Source organism: Galeopterus variegatus, unplaced genomic scaffold, assembly GCF_000696425.1.
Source record: "Galeopterus variegatus unplaced genomic scaffold, G_variegatus-3.0.2 Scaffold1587, whole genome shotgun sequence".
In the NCBI taxonomy this organism is placed as follows: domain Eukaryota; kingdom Metazoa; phylum Chordata; class Mammalia; order Dermoptera; family Cynocephalidae; genus Galeopterus; species Galeopterus variegatus.
In genome coordinates this window covers 475,312-500,339 of record NW_007727698.1, presented here as the reverse complement: position 1 = coordinate 500,339, position 25,028 = coordinate 475,312, and the positions used below count along the sequence as shown (strand labels likewise).

At 37.9% G+C, this 25,028-nt stretch overlaps 1 protein-coding gene across 3 annotated transcripts in view; it reads left to right on the top strand.

The window, feature by feature from the left end:
* Positions 1 to 57: 57 nt before the first annotated feature.
* The window catches only part of MORC4 (MORC family CW-type zinc finger 4), a 54,366-nt gene continuing 29,395 nt past the window's right edge, over positions 58 to 25,028 (top strand). For 2 of the 3 annotated variants that reach the window (XM_008577853.1, XM_008577852.1), the window contains exons 1-7: positions 58 to 130; positions 5,624 to 5,756; positions 11,659 to 11,876; positions 12,672 to 12,819; positions 15,437 to 15,569; positions 15,926 to 16,054; positions 23,798 to 23,917. In XM_008577853.1, the coding sequence (XP_008576075.1) occupies positions 58 to 130; positions 5,624 to 5,756; positions 11,659 to 11,876; positions 12,672 to 12,819; positions 15,437 to 15,569; positions 15,926 to 16,054; positions 23,798 to 23,917 (954 nt within the window). Of the gene's footprint in view, positions 131 to 5,623; positions 5,757 to 11,658; positions 11,877 to 12,671; positions 12,820 to 15,436; positions 15,570 to 15,925; positions 16,055 to 23,797; positions 23,918 to 25,028 lie in introns of those variants that run through there. The other variant, XM_008577854.1, reaches the window with a different exon arrangement.

The window sequence follows — 25,028 nt, the reverse complement described above, 5'->3', positions numbered from 1 at the left end:
GGGGAGGGCCCGGTGGGCCGAGGCCTCACGCGGGACGGGACCTTCTCTCGCCCCCAGATGAGCCCCCGCTACCTACAGAGCAACTCCAGCAGCCACACGCGACCCTTCAGTGCCATCGCGGAGCTGCTAGGTGAGTGGCGAGGGCGGGCCCGGCCGCGGTCGTCCGAGGCAGTGGTGCCAGCGTGGTGCCGCGGACGCGAGAGGAATGCGCCGAACCGCGTCGGGCGGGCCGGGGCTGGGGTGGGGGCCTCGAGACTGGCCCCGGCTCGGCAGGCGGAGAAGGAGGGACGACTCTCTCTCAGGGGACGGGGTTCCGCGAATAACGCTGAGGAAACAAGGTGTGTCCGAAGGGTTAAGACTCCCGTGTAGTTTTTCTCTCCGGCTCTTGATGTTCCGGGCGCTTTAGGATAGCTTAGTTAATAATCAGAAGGAGATGCGTAAAAACATCGGGCCTCGAGGCAAGTGGGTTCCATAGGGGCTGGTGACTGACGGAGGACGCCAAGCTGGCAAAGGAGCATTGTAGAGGACCGGGTAGGGTCATGGGGAAAGGTCTGGAAAACGGAGTTCTTTAACTTTTGAGACACGAAAGTCTAGGAATGATGGGACATCTCTTAAGAGATGACACGAGTGCATTTGGCTCCCTGTGACTGCGGAGGGCTGGGTCCGTGGTCCACGAGCGCCCTCACACCGCTGGAATGAATACTGAGGACTTAACCTCTCGCTCTACCGGTGTTTGCTTTTAAAGCGTTTTCGGTTGATCCCTTGAAGCCGCGTATACCAGTTTTTGCAGCAGTGTGCTAAATACTGTGTGAAAAGCGAAGGAGAAAAGCAGTCTTGCACAAAGTGCGCCAGCATACACAGCACGTTATAACTGCTTCCAAAATTGAAAGACGGGAGAGAGATTTATGGGGGAAAGTAGCTCAAAACAAAATCTTGAAAATGGTTTCAAAGCTCTCCAGATGAGCCCCAGCCTCCATTTAATCTGTCGCGGTGGCCATGCCCTCAGAGTTTGGGCAAGAAGTCTGTGGGCAGCAGGAGACAGTCGGGAGAGTTATTTGTAAGGGTGGTAGAGAATTTTGATGATTAATTTGACTTTAACACCTAGTGTTTTACAATATGTATGACTTAATTAGAAGGCACAGGAAAAAGTGGCATTGATGTGTTTTGAGTGCTAGAGAACAGGGATTGTATCTTTAAGTTTTGGCACTGTACCTCAAGTCAACCTCTGCAGAGTGGAATAAGATCTCTGTGCATGTAACTTACCAAAAAAGACAAAAAGAGGGAAAATTAACAATTTACATAATGGGAGATGGGAAACAGATATGTGTTGTTCCCTTACAATTGCACTATGCAAAGCCATCTGTATCCATGGTGTAGTGTGCGTACTGTACTTTATAGGTGATTTAATTAATTTTCAGTTTATAATTTTGAATATATATGATTTTTGTCTTAAGCATTAACTTAAAGGACCTAAGCCTGGCCCAAGAAATCCAGTGTGAGTGTGAGTATGTATGTATGTTATACACATACACATACCTGTATGTATACATATATGCAAACAGATTTAAAAACTAAATCACAACTATTTGTGATAATAGTAATAATAGGAAAAAAGGAGAACAGAATGATAGCTGATAATGCAAAGCTTTTATTTTGGATTTTCCTTGAACAGTTTTCTCCACTTATGTATTAATTTTCTAATGAACCTTTCATTCAACAAATATTTATTGAGCACCCACTGTGCGCAAGGCCACTGTGGTACATACAAAAATGAATACAACACAGATTTACTCTTCTAGTATGGGAGATAGAACATGCAGAGAAGGTTTATGCTTTGTATAACAACAAAAAAGAAAGTGATATAACAGCAAAGATACACACAAGTGCTGTGGGAGTTCAGAGGAAGGAGAAATGACTTCCAGTTTATCAGGAAGAAGAGGGTTAGGAAAGGCTTTGTGGAGGAGGGGACACTCGAGCTGAGATATGAAGGACTGGGACATGTGGAAATGGGGAGGAGAGGGTATTCCAGGCAAAAGGAAAAATTTCATGAACAAAGACATGAAGAATACTGAGTCGCTGAGTTTAATTAGAGCATAGAATTCACAAATAGTAAATAACAGTAGGTCCTTAGAGAGTTTACAAAGAGCTTTCACAAATACCTTTTTAACTTTACTCTTTGAGGTAAACAGTATTTTTTTTTCATCCTACAGATGAGGAAACAGGTTCAGAAAATTTAATTGACTTTTCCATTACATGTCTAGTAAGTAGCAAATCCAGGATTCAAACACAGGTCTTTTTACTCCAAGTACCAAGTAGGAAATGAGGTTAGAAAGGTGAGCTGGGACCAGGATGTGACTGGGAGGCTCCAGTATTTGGCCTTTTAGTCTGAAATTTTCTGAGCAGAGGAATGTCATGATCAGAGCTGTGCTTAAGAAAAGTTGATCTTGGGGCCGGCCCGGTGGCGCACTGCTACAGTGCGCCGCTTGGGAAGCGCGGCGGCGCTCCCGCCGAGGGTTCGGATCCCACATACAGACTGGCTGCTCACTGGCTGAGCGAGGAGCGGGGGCAGCGCCAAGGGTTGCGATCCCGTTGCCGGTCCCGGTCCGGTGCGGGCGCGACACTGAGGGTTGCGATCCGTTGCCAGTCACGAAAAAAGACAAAAAAGAAAAAAAAAAGAAAAGTTGATCTTGCAGCAGTGTATAAAATGGATTGGAGAAGAGCGAGCTATGGATTTGAAAGACTAGTTAAGAGATTATTGCAGTAATTCAGATTAGAGGAAATAAACTCTGTAAGAGAATGACAATGGGGACAGAAAAAGCAAGATGTGAGTGAGAGAGCCCAGAGGTGTATAGGGCAAGGAAGAGGGAGGGATAAAAATTGAACTTCTGAATTTTAAACTTATGGTCATTTGAATGCTGACACTGTGTGTATGGAACAGAGGAAGAACAGGCTGGTGACAGAAGGGGATGATCTTACCTTTAGATACTTGCAGGATGTCTGTAGGGCATCATCTCTGCCTTGGTGACCTTGCATAGGCCATCTTCCTGGAGCAGGAGAGGATGGGAGCTTCATGATCCTACTGAAACAGGAAGGGATAGGAATAGGAAAGATTTACTCATTGTCCTACCTGTTCACAGGCCGAGTGAGCCAGGCTATGGGAGAAGATAGATTACCTGGGATCTGATAGCATATACTACACGTTGGTAAATTTTTGGAAGGTTAAGCAGCAGAAGATTGAAACCAGCCATCAGATTGGTGCCTTATATAAATTATAAGTTCATTTATCTAGGCTGATATTGTTATTATTATTATTATTTCATTTGGTGAGGTCGAGCAAAAGACCAGGTAAAACCAAAAGTAAGTGCAAAGTTGTGCTTGCTGGGGCTGCCCAGCCCACCCATCTTTCTTTCCCTGCTGCTCCAGCTGACCCTGGCATCCTGCGTGCCCCGCCCCCACCAACCATATTCCATGAGCTTCCAGCCAAGGGTGTAAAATGTCTAGCTGTTTCTGGCAGTTACCTTGAAACTCCTGAAGTGCCTGTGTTAAAGTTCTTTGGTGTGTACCTGTAAAAAAGTACCTAGTAAAGTTTGGGCAAAACTTGCAGTAAAGAGGAAAAGAGTTAAAGTGATTTTGCAAGAGGTCTGCAGTCTTGTTCACTGAATGTAGTGTTGTATAAATATATAATTGGAATTGATATTTGTTATGTGTTTGAATTGTGAATGTTCATAAGGTATTAGAAAAAATTCTTCTATGTGCAAAGTTTTCAACGTATATATTATGTCCAGTTGATTGACAAATTATATCAGTCTCAGTGGCTTTGGCTGTCTGCCAACAGGAGTGACTGACAAGTCCCAACACAATTCATAGTGTGTTTGCCTAGTAAAGTTCTTGAAACAATGTAGGCAGCTATACAATGCTGAATCTTTCTGTCAGTTAAAGAAGAAAAAACCAAACAAACAAACAAAAAAAACTGCTGCCTCTTACAAAGTAAAGAACTATATTTCTGATAAAGCCGCCATTGCATGCCAAACTTGTAACTCCTGCCAAAAGTTAGTTCACTTGTCTTGCCATATTACATGGGCTTAGGACCCATCTGGTCCTTAAAAATTGACTCTATCAGACTTCTTAACCCCCTTCTGGGGCTACTGGTGATGCCTTACTGCTAGTAAGACTTTTTCAGGTTACAATCAGTGACGGTTTTATCAACGACTCTGGCAGCATTATTGTGGCCCTTGAAATGAATCTGTGCCTTGTTTTGTTTGATGGACGTTCCACACATCCAAGTGGTTGTAACTGATACTATTAACTGTATTGTAAAAATGGGTGTTTTGAATCTGTGTAATACTTCTCTTGATTATAAGGAATGTTCCCAGTGGAGAAATGCCACTATTTGATCAGTGGTAATGGGACGAATATACAAGGGTACTTCAAAAAGTTCATGGAAAGATTCTTATTATCTTTCAATTCTATTTTTCCACAAACTTTTTGAAGAAGGTTCTTACAACTAGGACCCCACCTGGCTGTCTCAGCCCAGCCCATGTGGTATCAGTAAAACAGTACAGGATACCAGGGGAAAAAAGGGAAGGGAGCAGGAAGGAGGGTCTCTGTCTTATTTAAAGAGCTAGTAGAGACAGAAAAGATTTAAGAAACCTATCCAACAGATTGCGCAGACCGCCCTTCCACTTAGGCCAGTGAGTCCTAATGAAACTTTTGAGTCACACGTCAGTGACTGACAACTATATAAGCTGGTGCCTGTGGCAAAAAGATGTGGCCACTAGGCAATGGCACCCCCCTGGGGTTGTGAGCATGGTGCATATGTTAGAATTATGGCTATATTTGATGTCTTTGGAGTCTTAAATAATTAACCCATTCTGAAAATGTAACTCAGGAGGAATCATGAAACTTTCCATATACTTTTTCTTCTTCAATTCTATGTTTTCCATTTCATGAGGGATGGACAGCCTCACCTTTAAGACTATTAAAAAATACCTAAGCAGAATCACTCCTCTATAAGCATGCTTGCTACCATCACTGGGATCAAGGCAGGCAATTAAATATTTTGATTTTAACCTCTGGCTCTTTCAGTGCTTCTTAGGCTATAAACAAGGAAGGTGATAATATCTGTGTTCTTTAACACAGGAGGTGATGCAAAAAAGTAGAAAATAAAATTATCACGAATAAACTGTTATGTGTGTAATATGCATCTATACTTACCAGAATTGCTGGTTCAACTTTTCTCTGTAGCCACCCTTTACTATTTGTGTTCATGAGCAGTAAAGCAGCTGAAAGACAAGAAGTAGTAAGACAAAAACAGAGCAAAATGCTTTGTACGTAGAAGTAGTTACTTTTCCCACAGACCCTGAAGAATGAAGGGAGAAAGGTGGATTGCAGATCAGTCATTATATGAAATCTAGAAATCAGCTTTGTAACTCCATCTGCTATCATATCTGTTGTTCTCTATAATTCAGTAGGTACACTACCATCAGTGCTTCCTATTTTTCTTCTGGGACATCCATATGAGGGGAGTAAAGGACAGTTTCCATGTCCTGGAGGTACCAAATTAGGGATTTTGATAGAATATTGGAAAAGGGGATCTAATATCACAGATTTCTACCTTTTGCAGATAATGCTGTAGATCCAGATGTATCTGCCAGAACAGTCTTTATAGATGTTGAAGAGGTCAAGAATAAATCTTGTTTGACCTTTACTGATGATGGATGTGGGATGACACCTCATAAACTACACCGAATGCTCAGGTAAAAATGTCTTCATTCTCTTTCTCTTATCTTAAGCTAATGAACTCTATTTAAGGATTAATAATTTTCTTTAACATCTTACTTTCTCTTTATTCATTCAACAAATGCTTATTAAGCATCTCTTCTGTGCCAGGACACTGGTTATGAAACAGGCACTGTTCCTGCCCTCATAGAACTTATAGTGTAGCTGGCAATTCAGACGATTAAGCAAGTAATTATAATGAAAAGTGATAGCATAATGATAAGAAAGTAAAGGATGCATGGCATGAGTCTGCAGGGAAACCCAGTCTGATCCCGGAGGTTAGGAAGAGCCTTCTAGATGAAATGATATTTAAGCTGAGATCTAAGGGCAAGTAGACTTTAACCAGATAAAGGGATACAGCAAAGGATGAGAGTTCAGGCAAAGAGAACAGCAAGTGGAAAGACCTGGAGGCCTTCACTGGTCTGAGACGGTCTCCAATTTATATTAACCTTCAACTCACTCTTAAGTCTGAAGTACTGGTGTTGGGATGATTTGTGGATTAGAACCCTGATGGCACCCAGGTATAATCAAGCTCCATGAAAGATAAATAGAAGGCATTCACACACACAGTCTTTGACGGTTTTGCCGTAGAATTGCAAAGTTTGGAAATTCTCTTTTCTAACTGTTGACTTTAGGAGGTAAAACTGATGCTATAAGTTAAAGGATAGGGTTGGCTTTCTACCTTCCTGTTGAAGCTGGTGGTAGATTTCTGTTGCCACTCTCAGTTCATTTAATTACTTTAAAAGGTTTGTGCTTGAGAATATGTTTGTAGTTTATTATCTTCACATATCAGACAGTGGAAGATGAGTGTTTCCTCAACTCCTTCCTTCTCTTTTCCTTTGTAGCAGATGAGGTCAATTACTCTCCATGTGGCTTCCTGAACTAGAGTGCGTGAAGCACGAGTAACAATGGAGGGGTGTTGTGGAGGAGGGAAAGGGCTCAGAACTATAAAAATGGAAAACAAATTCATTCGGTTGTAGTTCTCTTTGAAGGCATTCTAAATCAATAACCCTGTTTGTAGGGAAATCCTTTTGATTCATCAAAGAAACAAAAATGAGAATTGGACAAAATAAGCAGTTATGTTTTACTACTCAGCAGTCTGTATACCTGGTGTCTCAGACCCTTCTAATTAGAAGAATATTTGCAGAAAGCTTCTAGAAGTGAGACAAGAATGTGACCAGTATGTTAGTGAAGGTAGAAAGTCAACCCTATCCTTTAACTTATAGCATCAGTTTTATCTCCTAAAGTTAATATTATAGGGTCGGCCCGGTGGCACACTGCTACAGTGCGCCGCTTGGGAGTGTGGTGGCGCTCCTGCCAAGGGTTCGGATCCCACATACAGACCGGTTCCCGCTCACTGGCTGAGCGAGGTGCGGGCGCAGCACCGAGGGTTGCGATCCCGTTGCCGGTCCTGGTCCGGTACGGGCGCAACACTGAGGGTTGCGATCCGTTGCTGGACACGAAAAAAGACAAAAAGGAAAAAAAAAAACAAAAAACTAAAGTTAATATTATAGGGTCGGCCCGGTGGCACACTGCTACAGTGCGCCGCTTGGGAGTGTGGTGGCGCTCCTGCCAAGGGTTCGGATCCCACATACAGACCGGTTCCCGCTCACTGGCTGAGCGAGGTGCGGGCGCAGCACCGAGGGTTGCGATCCCGTTGCCGGTCCTGGTCCGGTACGGGCGCAACACTGAGGGTTGCGATCCGTTGCTGGACACGAAAAAAGACAAAAAGGAAAAAAAAAAACAAAAAACTAAAGTTAATATTATATATTATATATTAAGAAAAATAAAATTTTAGATGGGATGGAACCAAAATATTTATATGTCTAGATCTGTATGCATTAATTTTTTTCCCCTAAAATTGCTTATCTTCTTTTTTTGTGTATGTGGCTGGTAAGGGGATCGCAACCCTTGGCGTGGTGTCACCTGCACCATGCTCAGCCAATGAGCGCACCAGCCATCCCTATATAGGATCCGAACCTGCGGCCTCGGCACTCTCAGTGCCGCTGCGCTCCCAGCGCCGCACTCTCCGCAGTGAGCCACGGGGTCGGCCCTGCTTATCTTCTTAATGACTCCTTCCCACTACACCTTTTGACATGGTTGTCAAATAGTGGGCCCAGCAAATCTGATCACCTTCTGTTTTGTCAGTGGAATTACATCTGTGAAAGATGGTGGTTCTAGTTATAAGGTAGGAGGAAGGAAAAGGATGGTTGCAAAATAATTGCAACAATTTTTGTTCTAGATTCCTTCATTTATTCATTCAATAAATTCTTACTGAGCACCTATGTGCAAGGCACTAGAGATGAAGTGGTGAACCAGACAGACATGATCCTTGTTCTCAAAGGGATGACAGTTTAGTGGGAAAGAAAAGAATTGACTAGTAATATAACTAAATAGGCTATTCTACCCAGTGGTAAGTGCTAAGAAGAAAGAGTACAGTTTCTTTGAGAGCATACGGTAGAGGGCTCTAATCTAGTCTAGGGAATCAAAAAAAGGCTACTCTGAAGAAATGACATTTGAGCTGAAATATGAAGGATGAGTATGATCCATTCAAAATTTTTTCCCTCCACAAGGAGCAAAACAGGCAGAAATTTCCTATCACGTCAAATATGTTTCCCACTAATTTGAGTTGGGCAATTATTCCTTATATTTAAAACTTAATTTTAGAGGACTATTTTAATGAGTCCTTAAAGTAGTATATATACTGGATTTTGTGATTGTATCTTAAACTTAAATCAGCTAGAAGATACCATTTATTTAAAAGAGATAATTGAATCTGATCCTAACATCTAGCCAAGGATTCCACTTATCATAATTTCTTTTTAAATAATTGAACTTTTGAGGTAGCTTTGAAAATTATTATTAAGTGTATTAATTATTCTGTGTTTTGTTTGGTGGCACACTACTTTTGTATTTGGAAAAAATAATAGACGTGATTATGCAAAACTATTAAGCCTACGGAAATTCTATTTGACCTATAACTTTTGTTGTTATCCTCTCCACATCTTCCAACTCTTTATGGTACTCTGCCTATTTTTAGGCTAAATAGTTGTGTAACTGTACCAGCAGTTTCTTCCATAAACATAGAATCCAATGAAAATCAAATTAACAAGGAAATGCCTGTCATTAAATTCTTTCAAAGTTTATGATTTATTCTCTTTAGCTTCTGGGTATAGTGTATGACTCAGCTAGTCTATATATTCAGCTGTCTTTTTCAGTAAGGTGGAAAACCTCTTTCAAAGGCCAAGGATTAAGAACACAGAGCCACAAATTGAAGGTGTTTGCTACCTGTGATCAGAAATGCATTTCCTAGTAGGTCTGTTCCTCTGAAACGATAGCCAGAGAATAACAGTATTCTTAGCAGTCTTTCTTTTATATGACATATTACATCACCAATATATCTAGGAAACAACAGTGCCTGCCCTTGTATGTCCATGGATTTTGTTAAGGTTTTGTTTTATTGGTCAGAGTCCCAATTTAAGTTTACCTGTCTAGATTCTTGACATTTTAAGGTGCTCAAGAGCAAGCTGCTGTATTCTTGGATTCTACTCAAAGAGCTAGTATCCAAGCCCCCTTGGTGTGTAAACAGCATTGTCTCTTACATGAGAGGCTAGAACAAGACTGAATTAGTGAAGATAAACCACCTAAGCCAAGACAGCTCTGTGGAAAATTATTGAGTTATACCACACTATAAAAAATTCGTTTCTACAGTTCTGTTATTATGTGTGGTGAGGGCATTTATACTAGGTAATTATTTGATTGGTATCCAGCATCTATTCTGCAAATTTGCAGTAAAATAGAATATCTAGCATGGGAACTTATAAAAGAGCATATGGGAAGAGTTAAGTGAAACATAATAATAGAAAATCCAGAGCTTCCAGCTCCTCTCTTCTCATTATTCCCATGCTTTTCCATTCTGGTGCTGGCCCTGTCCTACTATTTATCTTTTCAACTTTATGTAGTTATTTGGTGTCCCTAAAATAAGTAACACAATGAAGGTTTATACTTACAAAGGGAAAAAGAGGTGATAGATGTCAAAAGAGGCTAGGACATTAAGGGAGTAATATAATCTTCCTATTTTCACCGCTTTCCTTTGACCACCTAATTGACAAGCTTTTGTGGTATTAGAGAAAGTTTAAAGTTTGAATACTACTTTATACTTAATATATAATATATATTGTTTTGCATACAGTATATAATTTAATCCTCATAACAACCCCATCTTTTCTAGCCAATTCTTCCACAAGAGGAATGGGAATGCCTGATTCTTACCAATTTATAAGTCTATTTCCTGGAATACTAGAGCCCATATGCAGCACAAACTCAATGTTCTTTTGTTTTTTTCAAAGGACTACTGCCCTAGAAATTAGCTTTGTCTGTCATTAGATTTATTTGTATGATACACAAAGCTCCTATAAAGTGTGTACTCTAGAAGGACATACAGTATTATTGTATAACACCTTGAAATAGAAAATTAAAAGGTGGTCCTCTTTCTTTGAGAGTAAACACAAAACCACAGCCTTCAGGAAGTGGAAATCAAGCACTTCAGCCCTCCCTGCTCAAAAGAGTAAAAGCCAAGACAAGGCTGCTCAGTCATAGCCTACATAGTGTCTATATTATTAATGTTTGAGAAGCATCTAGTTTGTAATATATGACCTTCCTTAGACTGTAAACTATGAGGGCAAGAATCATGTCTCTCTCTCTCTTTTTTTTTTTTTTTTTTAAGATGACCAGTAAGGGGATCTTAACCCTTCACTTGGTGTTGTCAGCACAATGCTCACCCAGTGAGCTAACCGGCCATCCCTATATGGGATCCAAACCCGTGGCCTTGGTGTTATCAGCACCACACTCTCCCAAGTGAGCCATGGGCTGGCCCCAGAATCATGTCTCTTTTAATAACAGTTGTGTCTCCAGAGCTTAGCACAATGCATGGCATATAGTAGGTGCTCAGTAAATATTTACTAAGTGAATGGTAGTGTACAACATTATAAGATTAGTCAATCTGGAGAGAAACAATTCTTAAAATTAGTTTTATTTGTGGTGAGGGAATATATAAGAGGCAGGTAATCATTTTTTAGATTTCATACCTTTAATTTTTTTAGGTTCTGTTATTTTGGTGTGTATATGGATGGAAAATATAAGAAAGGGAAAGGTTCTAGCTCCCAGATTAAGCTCATCATAAGGAGCTACAGAGATTGTTGAGGTGACTCAGTTAAAAGCCCTTAGTAGAACAAGAGAGACTTTATACTGCAGCTGTTTGCTGATATTCCAAGGCAGAACTAACTATTTTTATCCCTTGGCACTATTCCATTGAACTATCCCAGCAGATGGAGCAGAGGGTAAGAATTGGAAGGGTTATCCTTTGGGTGTAGAGTTGAAATTGTCAAGATACATGATCCCTGACTTTCAGATTTCTAGAGGGTGATATAACCAGGTTAGAAGATGCTTAATCTAGTACCTCTGACCAGTGCCACTATCTGTTCCTTTTTTACCCTCTCTAGATAACTACCCTTTTCACCTTACCCTAACTTTACTTCTAGCCATCAGAGCCATTTTATCTAGACAAGGAAAGCAGCTGTACAAGGCCTTCTCCACCTCTCTGTTAGCCAGTGAAAAGGGGCCTTTTTACAGTTACAAAGTGTGACTATAACGTAGTGGAACTATTTATATATACACAAACCACACAGGAAAATCAGTCCCATTACCCCATAGTAATTTCCTAAGTTTTTAACTTAATAGGTTTGCCCAGAAATACCAAAAGGAACGAAAAAGGAGGAACTTTTTACAAGTGTTCTTCATCTGTAAGCCAAACATTCTGCCTATCACCTATCTTAGGATGCTTTTTACCTTTCTGATTTCTTTTTTCTTGTGTAATTACAGCTTTGGCTTTACAGATAAAGTAATAAAGAAGAGCCAGTGTCCCATCGGAGTCTTTGGTAATGGTTTCAAGTCCGGCTCCATGAGGCTAGGAAAGGACGCTCTTGTCTTCACCAAGAATGGGGGTACGCTCACTGTTGGACTCCTATCACAGACCTATCTGGAATGTGTCCAGGCCCAGGCAGTTATTGTACCAATTGTTCCATTCAACCAGCAAAACAATATCCTTTCTGGAAATGGAGAATGTTGGTTAAAAATTAGTCTAATCTGACTATTTTGATAGGAACCTCTTTCTTCAAGTTAAATCCAGCTATCAAAAGAGATATTCAAATGTCTTAAATTTAACTAGAATTTGCTTCTATTAAATCTTTTAAAAATATAATTAGACCATTGATAGAAGCTTAGAAATGTTTTAGATATGTTGAAATTTTCATTGTTATGCGATTTGATCTTAGTACAAGGGTATTTCAAAAAGTTCGTGAAAAGATTCATATCATCTTTTAATTCTGTTTTTCCACAAACTTTTTAAAGTACCCTCATATTCTCTCCCCACCTCCCACCACCCCACGGTAAAGTTCCCAGGGCCTTTTCCTTTTTTCCCCTAAGGGTAGCTACATTTGCATTCATACTCCTAGAGACATACTGTTTTATCAGCTTATCTGTCCCTATACCTGGACAAGCTATTATTTCTGTTAAACACCAGGTCGTTTTGACCAGAGCAGTGTAGCAGTAAGGTTTGAAATCATTGCTTCTAGAGAGCTAAAAAATTCAGACTTTGGTCTTTTTCTTAAATATAGGACTTCATTTACATTATATCTTTGAAGCTATATTCTGCAGGGGTAACTGATTTTGGTGTTTGTCTCTACAACTTTTCTGTATTTTTCCCCTTTCCTTTCTTCTGTAGCAGTAATGCCCATGCTTTATGTCTATATTTTTGTCTAAACATGGAACCCAAAAGGGTTCCTTCTCAATAGCACCTAAGATGTTAATTTTTCTTTGACTATATTTTGTTTTACAAAAAATGATTATTACTGAGGATTCCTTGCCCAGCCTAGAAGCCATCTTGAACTATTCAGTTTTCAACAGCGAAAATGACCTGCTGTCCCAGTTTGATGCCATCCCAGGCAAAAAAGGCACTCGTGTTCTCATTTGGAACATCCGCAGGTATAGTATTCCCAGGGTGATAGATTCTAATAGACAAAGGTAGTATGATGAAGCACCTTTTAGTAAGTCTTTGTAGAGAAGCAGAGTAGATCAATTTTGATGCATATTTCTATCTAATTGCATACCTTTCCATAATTTTCTCTTAGAACCATAGTTCTATTTGAGATAGTGGTTCTTGTTGGTAAAATGTGGCACATGTAAGGTAGAAACATGCATATCTTGAGGCTATTGCCACAAATAATCAAGACAGTTCAACATTATTCTAAGATCCTCAGAATCCTTTGTAAGTATCTACTTGATATTCATGGGCATTATTTTCAGATTGGTAAATGAAAGTTGTTTTACCTATTTGACAATGAAAATGAGGTATGAGAAAGAGAAATTACAGTAACAAAGTACATGATCTTTAAAAAATAAGGACCTCTATATTAGTGCTTTCAGAGTAGTTGGATTAGAAGTAGAGAAAAATTTAAGCAGATATATTTTAAATCTGTTGAGGCTGGCTTAAGATTATATCTTTGGAACTAATAAAACAATCTAGAAATACTACATGATATGTCATTTCTTTAATGTTGGCATGTCAAATGGAATTCATTTAAGGGTGTATTAAAACCTAAACTCTAAAACTTAAAAACCTTTAATATAACGTAGAAGTATTTCTGGTATATTTAATAGAACAGAGTATCAGATATATTCATTCTTTTCTCCTTAGATCAAGTATTTCGTCTCATTTCTTAGCTGGTTAAGACTTCTATAAAAAAGTGCTGGTTGACATAGAGTGTACTTACAATTAAAAAGAAAAATAGTAAGGAGGGCTCACATATGGCAATTTAGATCTTCCCTTTGTCCTACTGGGAAAACCTCAAGTAATATAATTTGTATTACAAAGGATCATTTTCCTGAGGTATTTCCAGTGATTTACATTTTTTTCTTTGTACATCATTTCTCAGTTATTTGGTCCTAGGTGTTATATAAATAAAGGATTGCATGTACAAACAAATTTGAGAAAAGCTGGCTTGAATAAAGTTTACCTTGTTGCTTTGCTCCAGGACTTCTCAGAGATTTTAATATGCTAATATGCATTGAAAATATTTCAGAGGGCAAAATTTCACAATTTTTAAAAATGTTTCTCCAGGGGCTGGCCAGTTAGCTCACTCAGTAGAGCATGGTGCTGATAACACCAAGGTCAAGTGTTTGGATCCATAACCAGCAGCTATACCCACCTCCTCCCCCACTGCCCCGCTCCAAAAAAAAAATTGTTTCTCCAGACCTCTTTTCCTTAGATGGAGAAGGTGAGGGACAGGAAAAATAGGGAACCTCCTCAGGTTATATGTGTTAGGGTGGGGTGGGGTACTGAGAATCAGGATTATTCTGGAAAATCCAGTACTAAATTGCTATTACTGTGACAGAGGCTTTATACAGGATACATATAGTGGTTCTGATCCACCCCTGAAAAAGGAGTTACATTTTCAACATAGCAGCCCTGAGCTTATGGAGCCTAAAGTATGAGGGAGGCATCACTAGAGCTTGAAGTGACTCTGAGGGCTGAGAATTGTTTCTCAATTTTATTTGGTCATATAACTTTTATTTTTTTATTTATTGTTTAAGAATATCTTTAGGGACTACTGTGCCCCAGAACAAATTTTGGGAACTATTGTTCTGATATATGTTTTCTCGATAACCCATCATTTGTTTTCAGTTTTTTTCAAGGAACAAAGAGTTATATTGTTCTGATATATGTTTTCTCGATAACCCATCATTTGTTTTCAGTTTTTTTCAAGGAACAAAGAGTTATATTGTTCTGATATATGTTTTCTCGATAACCCATCATTTGTTTTCAGTTTTTTTCAAGGAACAAAGAGTTATATTGTTCTGATATATGTTTTCTCGATAACCCATCATTTGTTTTCAGTTTTTTTCAAGGAACAAAGATGGGTCTTACCTTTTTTTCCTGGCAGTGGTTAGTGATGTAGCACAGGGTGCTAAAGTGGACCAAATCTAAGTGGTCCCAGAAAATTATGGGAAGAAGAAAGATCCTTATGAAAGTCATTTTAGTACTATTATATTTAAATAATAATCCCATAAATGGTATTCTACAGGACTAGTAAATATACCTATTTTTATAGCAATCTTTTTTTTTCTTCTAAGAAATAGGATTAATTCTGGGGAAATCTTGGTATCTCATTAGTCCTTATACTAATTGCTGAAGTTAGTAAAAGTAGGTTTTGATTCATCTATTCATTTAGTTGGGCAAAATGATGTTGACTGACTTATCTAACAGTATCCAGAAAGTTGGGATCTATTTTAAGATCTTGCTTTGAGGATAGCTAACATCCATTTGATTTATCAGATTACAGACATTCCACATTCCCTCTCATTTCCTTATGAACTTGGCATCACCACCTCTATGAAACATAGTAGATTTGTTTAGACTAGAAATGCACTTAATTATGTATGGTCCTTGAACCAAATTGTTTGTAGTTGCTTTGGTAGTTAGGGAAAGAAATAGATACCTGAGTTTTGGCTCATATTGTTTCTTTTCTCTTGGGTTCCTAGTGCATTTTTTTGTCCTTTGGAGCCAGTTTTTGTTAGATTGGTACTTGTCTCTTTTACCCAGAAATAAAGATGGGAAATCGGAGTTGGACTTTGATACAGATCAGTATGACATCCTGGTTTCAGACTTTGACACAGAAGAAAAAGAGACTGGTGGTGTTACCTCTGAGCTACCAGAAACAGAGTATTCTTTACGGGTAAGTAAGAATGGTTTTTCTTCAACGGTGAGAGGTAAGATTTCGTATAATATGAAAATAATATAGAACATAGATCTTGTTTTAGTTAAAGATCTTTAGTTATATAGATCTTATTTTAGTTATATAAAGATGACAGCCTTTTAGACCTGTGCTGAGATTCCTTTTCACTGTCTCCACTGAAAGTTTAGCTGATATAATCAGCAGTACTTTAGTGTGGTAGTTGACATAGTGTAACAAGGTATGGAAAGTGAGCCAAATCTTTGCCCAGAATAAGCATCAGATGCTAGCAGTGTTTTATGTGGATGTCAGTAGAATTGGCAATATCACGTAATAACTTTCCCTTCACTGTTCCATAGGCATTTTGTGGTATTCTATATATGAAGCCACGAATGAAAATTTTTCTGCGTCAAAAGAAGGTGACTACCCAGATGATTGCCAAGAGCCTGGCCAATATAGGATATGATATATATAAACCTACCTTCACAGTATCCTTACAACTACATGAAGTTGATCTCTTCATTTCAGGATTAAATTTTCAGGTTGAGACAGAAAAACAAAAACTTTCCTTTTCTAATTAAAAGATGTGTGTTATAGTACAAATCCTATTATGGTGTACTCTAAGGAAGTATTTCTTGGATGCCAATCTACATACCAGTTTTATCAGAAATCACCTGGAAACTGTTAAAATAATACAGGGTCCTGAGATTTTAGAGATTCTGGTTTACTAGATTCTGAAATGTTTTTTTTTTTTTTTTTAAAAAAGAAATATTTATGTATTTTTAAATCCTCAGCTGATTTGAGAATCTCTGCCATAAGGAATAATCCACATTGTTTTGTACTGGAATTTTGATATATATTACATTGATTGAAATAAGCAAAATGTTGACCAGAACTTGTTAATCTTTTGGATATAGTGTGATTTTTGTTGTAACAGATCCAGACTTATATTGATTGAAGTTAGGAGAGTGGAAATTAAAGGTTGATTTTCTAGGGTGAGATGAATCTTCAACAAATTTGACACGTATTTCCTGGTACTTCTCATAATGGCAGTCACTCAGAGGAGCAGTTACTTGTTTTCACTTCTACCCCACAATGTGTTGGGAACAGATTTCAGATACTAGAGAAAAATTTTAAGATGAATTATGGAAATTAGGTCTATCTTTATTAATGGATTTTTTTGGGGGAAAAAAGTCTTTGAAAGGTTGAGAACACATAATAAGTTATGAAAAATTGCTCTTTTAATTATTTTCAGTAACTAAGCATCACTCTTGGCCCAAGAAACAAGTTTATATTCTATTTGCTTTATCAAAGTTTTTATCTAGCTTGCTTTGTCTTTCTTTCTCTGACTAAAAATTAGAAAATTTTGTTTTCTTTTTTAAAAGCCATATAGTTTTTACTCATGAGCAGATCAATTTTCTCCGTCTTGGGAACACGTACTTTGTCTACCAGGAAACTTTTTTTTTTTAAAGCCCTGAACAAACCCAACTTAATAAAGCCAGAGCTAGCACTGTTAGCATGTGTAGGTAAATTAATATCACTATGTAGGTTAGGATATTAGTGCTATAGGTTTAACAGAGCCAGTCTAAAGAAGTGCTTTCTGACTACTTTTAGGATATACCACATTTCTGTCTCCACTTCCTTCTTTTGTGGGTGTCCATCAGAGCAACTCCTATACATATATTCTATTTATACCTCAGCTGTTCTCAACTCCTCTTCCTATTAAACCAGTTATCTTCCAATATTACAGTTTACACTAAACAGATTCACTATAGAAATGAATAAAATGAAACTCCTAATACAATTTCCCACAAGGTCACTGAGGAACAAGATCATCGATGCTAACTTATTTATTCCTCAATCATCAAAGGCCTCTTCTTTCCTCTATGTTCTTTCTCCTTATACTAATTTGGAGAGTCTCCTACCCCAGTATACTTCCACCTCATAATTTAGAACTTTAAAAGTGTACAACAGAAAGAAAAATTAGCCACTCTTTATATTTAAAATGTTCATTTTATGATATGGGATTTTTGCTTGTTTGAGGGAGTTTTATCTTGTTTTGTTTTTGTGTTGGAATAAGGTCTTATTTGAGGTTTGATGTGAGTTTCTAGAGTCGAAAACATTGTATGTTCTGAGCCAAATATAAGTATGTTATATTCCCACTTGCATCATGTCGTTGCATTATACATGACCCATTTTTTCATATGGTTTTGATGCAAGTAGCTGTCATTTAGTGCGGTCAACGGAGATCATTTTTGAATAAGTAGCAAAAATGACTTTTCATTCAATTCATTTAGACATGAAGGTTTCTTAGTATTTGTTTTAATGAAACTCTCAGTTTTTGTTTCCCCTTTATCTTTCTCACTCTATTATCTTGGCTTTTAAATCAAATAAAACTTATTAAAAACTCATCATTATTCATGTCTTAATTATAATAATTCTATTAATTTTATCTATCCATCCAAGCTTTGTAACTTCTTCCTGTGAAATATGTTACTACATGGTTGTTCATTGTTCTTTACCTTTAAAAGTGATTCTGTCCCTGTTGCTTCTGCTTTCATTGTGTTTTGTACGGTTATCAGGACTTACCTTATTGCTTAAAATTGTGTGGATTTGTATTATGCCATTTAAAACTCTTATCAGAGCCTATGAGCCCTAGCAGCAAACTGAACAACTAGCAAGGGTTAAGAAATGTTTTGTGATTATTTATGAATTTTTTTAATTTTATTTTATTTTGTCAATAAATAATGAGGTTGATTATTGTGGCCAATTACCGAAACCTCCCTCCCTCCTCCCTCTCCCCAAACAATGTCCTTTCTGTATGCTTGTTGTATCAACTTAAAGGAATTGTAATTGTTGTATCTTCCTCCCCCCCACCGTATTTGTGTATTTATTTATTTATTTTTAGCTCTCACAAATAAGTGAGAACATGCGATATTTCTCTTTCTGTGCCTAACTTGTTTCACTTAATAGAATTCTCTCTAGGTCCGTCCATGTTGTTGCAAATGGCAGTATTTCATTCTTTTTTATAGGAGAGTAGTATTCCATTGTGTAGATATACCTTATTTTCCATATCCACTCATCGGATGATGGACATTTGGGCTGGTTCCAACTCTTAGCTATTGCAAAGAGTGCTGCAATGAACACTGGAGAACAGATAATACATTCAACTTGATGATTTCCATTCCTCTGGGTATATTACCAGCAGTGGGATAACTGGGTCATATGGAAGTTCTATCTGCAATTATTTGAGGAACCTCCATACCATTTTCCATAGAGGCTGCACCATTTTGCAGTCCCACCAACAATGTATGAGAGATCCTTTTTCTCTGCAACCTCACTAGCATTTATCATTCACAGTCTTTTGGATATTAGCCATCCTAACTAGGATGAGATGGTATCTCAGTGTGGTTTTGATATGCGTTTCCCGAATGCTGAGTGATGTTGAGCATTTTTTCGTATGTCTGTTGGCCATTCGTATATCTTCCTTTGAGAAATGCCTATTTAGCTCTTTTGCCCATTTTTTAATTGGGTTATTTGGTTTTTTGTTGTAAAGTTGTTTCAGCTCCTTGTGTATTCTGGATATTAATCCTTTGTCAGATGTATATTTTGCAAATATTTTCTCCCACTCTGTTTGTTGTCTTTAAACTCTGTTAATTGTTTCTTTTGCTGTACAGAAGCTTTTTTATTTGCTATAATCCCATTTGTTTATTTTTCCTTTAGTTGCCCATGCTTTTGGGGTAGTATTGATGAAGTCTGTGTCCAGTCCTACTTCCTGAAATGTTTCTCCTATGTTTTCTTTAAGAAGGTTTATTGTTTCAGGGTGTATATTTAATTCTTCAATCCATTTTGGGTTGATTTAGTATATGGTGAAAGGTATGGGTCTAGTTTCATTCTCCTGCATATTGATATCCAGTTATCCCAGCACCATTTGCTGATGAGGCAGTCCCTTCCCCAGTGTATAGGCTTGGTACCTTTGTCAAAGATCAGATGGCTATAGGTGTGTGGGTTTTTGCTCAGAATTGCTTTGCCTATGGATGGTCTTTTGTTATTCCATATAAATGTCTGGATAGTTCTTTCCATTTCTGAGAAAAATGTCATTGGAATTTTGATGGGGATTGCATTGAATTTGTATATAACTATGGATAGTATGGACATTTTCACAATGTTGATTCTTCCAATATAAGAGCATGAGATATCTTTCCATCTTCTTGTGTCCTCTCTAATTTCTCTCAGCAGTGGTTTGTAGTTCTCATTATAGAGATTTTTCATATCCTTGATTAACTCAAATCCTAAGTATTTTATATTTTGATGGCTATTGTAAATGGGCACGCTTTCTTGATTTCTCTTTCTGCATGTTCAATATTGGGGAAAAGAAATGCTACTGACTTTTGTGTCTTGATTTTGTATCCTGCTACTTTGCTGAAATTGCTTATCAACTCCCAGAGTTTTTTTGTAGATGCTTTAGGCTGTTCGATATATAGGATCATGTCATCTGCAAACAGGGACAGTTTGACTTCATCTTTTCCAATCTGGATGCCCTTTATTTCCTTCTCTTTTCTGATTGCTCAGGCTAGTACTTCCAATATTATGTTGAATAGGAGTGGTGAGAGTGGGCATCCTTGTCTAGTTCCTGTTCTTAAAGGAAAAGCTTTTAGCTTTTCCCCATACAGGCTGATATTAACATAGGGTTTATCATATATGGCTTTAATTATGTTGAGATACTTTCCATCTATACCTAACTTATAGAGGGTCTTTGTCATGAATGAATGTTGAATTTTATCAAATGCCTTTTCAGCATCTATATAGATGATCATATGGTCCTTGTGTTGGATTTTGTTGATATGGTGTATTACATTTATTGATTTGTGTATGTTGAACCAACCTTGCATCCCTGGGATGAATCCCTTTTGATCGTGGTTTATAATTTTACATATGTGTTGCTGTATTCTGCTTGCTAGTATTTTAGTGAGGATTTTTGCATCTATATTCATTAAGGATATTGGCCTGTAGTTTTCTTTTTTGGTTGTATCTTTACCTGGTTTTGGTATCAGGATGATGTTTGCTTCATAGAATGAGTCTGGGAGATTTGCGTCTGTTTCAATCTGCTTTTCTAGTATCCCAGAGGTTTTGGTATGATGTATCATTGTTTTCATTAGTTTCAATAAATTTTTTGATTTCCTGCTTGATTTCTTCTTGGACCCATAAGTCATTAAGTAGAATGCTGTTTAATTTCCATGTGTTTGTATAGTTTCCAGAAGTTTGTTTGTTATTGATATCTAATTTTAATCCATTGTGGTCTGAAAAAAATACATGGGATAATTCCAATTTTTTTGAATTTGTTGAGACTTGATTTACCTAATATGTGCTCTATCCTGGAGAATGATCCATGTGCTGATGAGAAGAATGAATATTCTGAGGTTGTTGGATGGAATGTTCTGTAGATATCTGCCAAGTCCAATTGGTCTAGAATGTTGTTTAGATCTTGTGTTTCTCTGCTGATTCTTTGCCTAGATGATCTGTCCAATATTGACAGTGGGGTGTTCAGGTCCCCTGCTCTTAGGTATTAGTGTCTATTTCCTTCTTTAGGTCTAATAGAGTTTGCTTATAAATCTGGCTGCTCCGACATTGGGTACGTATATATTTATGATTGTTATGACTTCTTGATGGATCAATCCTTTTATCATTATGTAGTGGCCCTCATTGTCTCTTTTTATGGTTTTTAGTTTAAAGTCTATTTTATCAGACATAAGAATTGCTATTCCAGCTCGTTTTTCATTTCTGTTTGCATGGTAAATCTTTTTCATCCTTTCACTCTTAGTCTATTTGAGTCTTTATGGGTGAGGTGGGTCTCTTGAAGGGAGCATATAGTTGGGTCCTCCTTTTTAATCCAGTCAGCCAGTCTGTGTCTTTTGATTGGGAATTTAAGCCTTTTATATTAAGAGTTGTTATTGGAAGGTATTGCTTTACTCTTAGCATTTTATTGATTTTTGTTTCAATGTCTTAAGTGTCTTTTGTTTCTTTCTTTCTGATTTACTGTTTGTTTTCTGTATTTATTGGTTCCTTGGTTTGTAGATAAACTTTTTTTTTCTCTTCATTGTTGCCATTTTTATTTTACTAGTGGGTTTTGATTTTCTTGGGTTTTTATGGCAGTGGTAGTTATTTTTCAGGTACAAAACCCAGTATTCCCTTGAGAATGTCTTGTAAGGGTGGTCGTGTGGTAGTGAGCCTCTGCAGTTTTTGTTTGTCTGAGAAATATATTATTTGCCCTTCATTTCGGAAGGATAGCCTTGCAGGGTAGAGTATTCTTGGCTGGCAATCTCTGTCTTTTAGTATTTTGAATATATCCTCCCATTCCTTTCTGGCTTTTAGGGTTTGTGATGAAAAGTCTGATGTTAGTCTGATTGGGGCTCCCTTATAGGTGACTTGATGCTTCTCTCTTACAGGTTTTAAGATTATCTCTTTGTCTTTGAGTTTTGTCAGTTTGACTATAACATGTCTTAGAGAGGACCTTTTTGGGTTGAATACATTTGGGGATCTTTGAGCTTCCTGATTCTGAAGATATGTGTCTTTTCCTATACCTGGGAGTTTTCTGCCACTTTTTTTTGTTGAATATGTTTTCAGTGCAATCTCCTTTTTCCTCCCCTTCTAGAATACCCATGACTTAGATATTTGAGCACTTAACGTTGTCTGATATCTCTCTTAGATTTTCTTCAATGTTTTTAATTCTTTTTTCTTTCTTTCTTTTTTTTTTTTGTCTGCCTGTTTTATTTCAAACAACCCATCTTCAAGGTCAGAAATTCTCTCTTCTGCTTCTGCCAGCCTGCTGGTTAAACTCTCTGTTGTGTTTTTTATTTCATTGAATTAATTCTTCAGCTCAGCAAGCTCTGCTACATTCTTTTTCAGGGCATTGATTTCTTTGTACATTTTTCTTTCAGGTCCTGTATCCTTTTCTTCATTTCATCGTGTTGTCTAGCTGAGTTTTCTTGTATCTCATTTAGTTTCCTTAGAATTATCACTCGAAATTCCTTGTCATACGTTTCAAGGGCTTCTCATTCTATAGGATCTAGAGCTTGAGAGTTATTCCCCTTTGGTGGTGTACTTTCTTGATTTTTCATATTTCTGGTATCTTTCCTTTGATGTTTAGTCTTTGTGGCAGGGGATTTCACAGTCCACTGGTTTGACACTATTGTCTGGCTAGGATGCTGCCAGGGCTGCCAATTTGGTATGGCTGCCTCAGTGTCTGCTTGGTTGCCCTCTAGTGCCTTGCGTGCGTGGTCGCCTCAGGTGTTGGGCTTCTCTGGGGAGGCACCTCTCTGGTCAGCATGCACTCAGCCATACTGGATGGGGATGGAGTCGGGTGGCCTCAGTGAGGCCCACCTGCTGGTTTGCGCGCTAGTACCACAGGGAGCATTGTCTCCTCAGAATTTCTACTTTTCCAGTTGGGCGCCTCTCTGATCCGCGTGCACTTGGCTGAGCTGGGGATGAAGTTGGGCGGCAGTGGTGAGGCCTACCTGCTGGGGCACACGCTGTCACTGCAGGGCACATGGTCTCTGCAGAACTTCCACTTCTCCAGCTGGGCGCCTCTCTGATCCGCATGCACTTGGCCGGGCTGGGGATGGAGTCAGGTGGTGGTGGCGAGACCTACCTGCTGGGTTGCACGCTGGCACTGCAGGGCATGTGGTCTCCGCGGAACTTCCTGATTATTTATGAATTTTTTAATCACTGATGGCATGTTGGTATATTTTTGTACAGTATTTTTATGCATGTATTTATATATACACACACACACATATATATATATTTCTTTTTTAAAATAGTGCTTATTATAATCTGAGCATTTCCTAGTGTTCTCAAATATTTTTCAAGGACATAATTTTAAGAGCTGCATGGCAGATTATGTGGATATACCAATACTTAATCATTCCCTTATTGTTGAACATTTAAATTATTTATGTTGTTCTGCTATTATAACTAATTTAAAAATCTCTGTAACTCATAAACCTTTGGGGCTTCCTTGATTATTTCTCTAGGATAAATTCCCGAAAGGAGAATTACTTGGTCAAATGTTAAGAATATTCTTTAATCTATTGCTACAGATTTTTAAAATATTTTCTTAGAAAGGTTGTATCAATGCACATACAATGGTGTTTGGTGTTTTTTGCTATACTATATTGTAAAATGTCTGCTAAAGCCCCTGGTGTTTGTCTCCTTAATGATTTTCTTCTCAGAATAAGCAGGTGAGAATCACTTTTGGGTTCTCTTGCAAGAATAGTAACCAGTTTGGAGTAATGATGTATCATAACAACCGACTTATAAAGTCCTTTGAGAAGGTGGGATGCCAGGTGAAGGTGAGTGGTTAATGTTTATTTGTCATAGAAGGCTGAAAAGAGTAGGAAGATAATTTAAAATTTGCAGAGGAGATAAACTAAAGAATTTTACTCCATCTTATGATGATTATTGAATTCCGATCCTGGAATTCTATGTTACCCATGAGCAGTTTTGTGTTGAAAAACTCTCTCATTCTTCACAGATGGTAATCATCCCAGGAAATTTACTGAATGTATTTTCTAGGTAGCTGTTAATAATAGGTAGAATTAGAACACCACCAACTTTGCCACGTGTATTAGCTTATTAGTGTTTTAGATAGCTTTTTCCATTTTCTTGGAGAGACAGTAAGGCATAGTGGAAGGTACATAAAATTTGGTGGTCGAAGGCTGGGATTTGGGTACTTGATTTCCCATTTACAAGCTGTATAACCTTGGATACATTTTTAAATTTCTTAGCCTGGATTTTTTTTACCTGTAAAATGGAAGCAACAATAAAAATCTCATCTGCTTTACCTACCTCACAGCTTACAGTGTTGAGAGATTTAAATGGGGTAAATTATGTGAAAATATTTTGTAAACCAAACTATACTAATGTTACCATCATTTTAATGTTGTAATGATAATTTAAAGTAGTAATTTCCACAAGTATCCCTTTCATTCCTATTTTACAGGTAAGATTGCTAAAGCACAAAGAATGATAAGCCACTTTATATTACGTAGTAGGACAGAATTATATGAGGCCTAGGATAGCTAATTTTCAGCCTATCTTCTTTTTTTTTGACCAGTAAGGGGATCTTAACCCTTGACTTGGTATTGTCAGCACCATGCTCTCCCAAGTGAGCCATGGGCTGGCCCTAGCCTATCTTCTTTATCCTCGTTATAACATCTGTAGACAACTCATGTTTGTGTGCCAGTCCAATTACACCTTGACTCAGTTCCTTCTATTAAAGAATGAAAAAGATTTTAAATCCAAAATACTCTAACATAAACTTGTAATTAATAATCACTGCATGTCTGATTCTCTTTAGTAGTTGTTTGGTGGCCTATATACAAGGGTACTTCAAAAAGTTCATGGAAAGATTCATATTATCTTTCCATTGTATTTTTCCACGATCTTTTTGAATTACCCTCA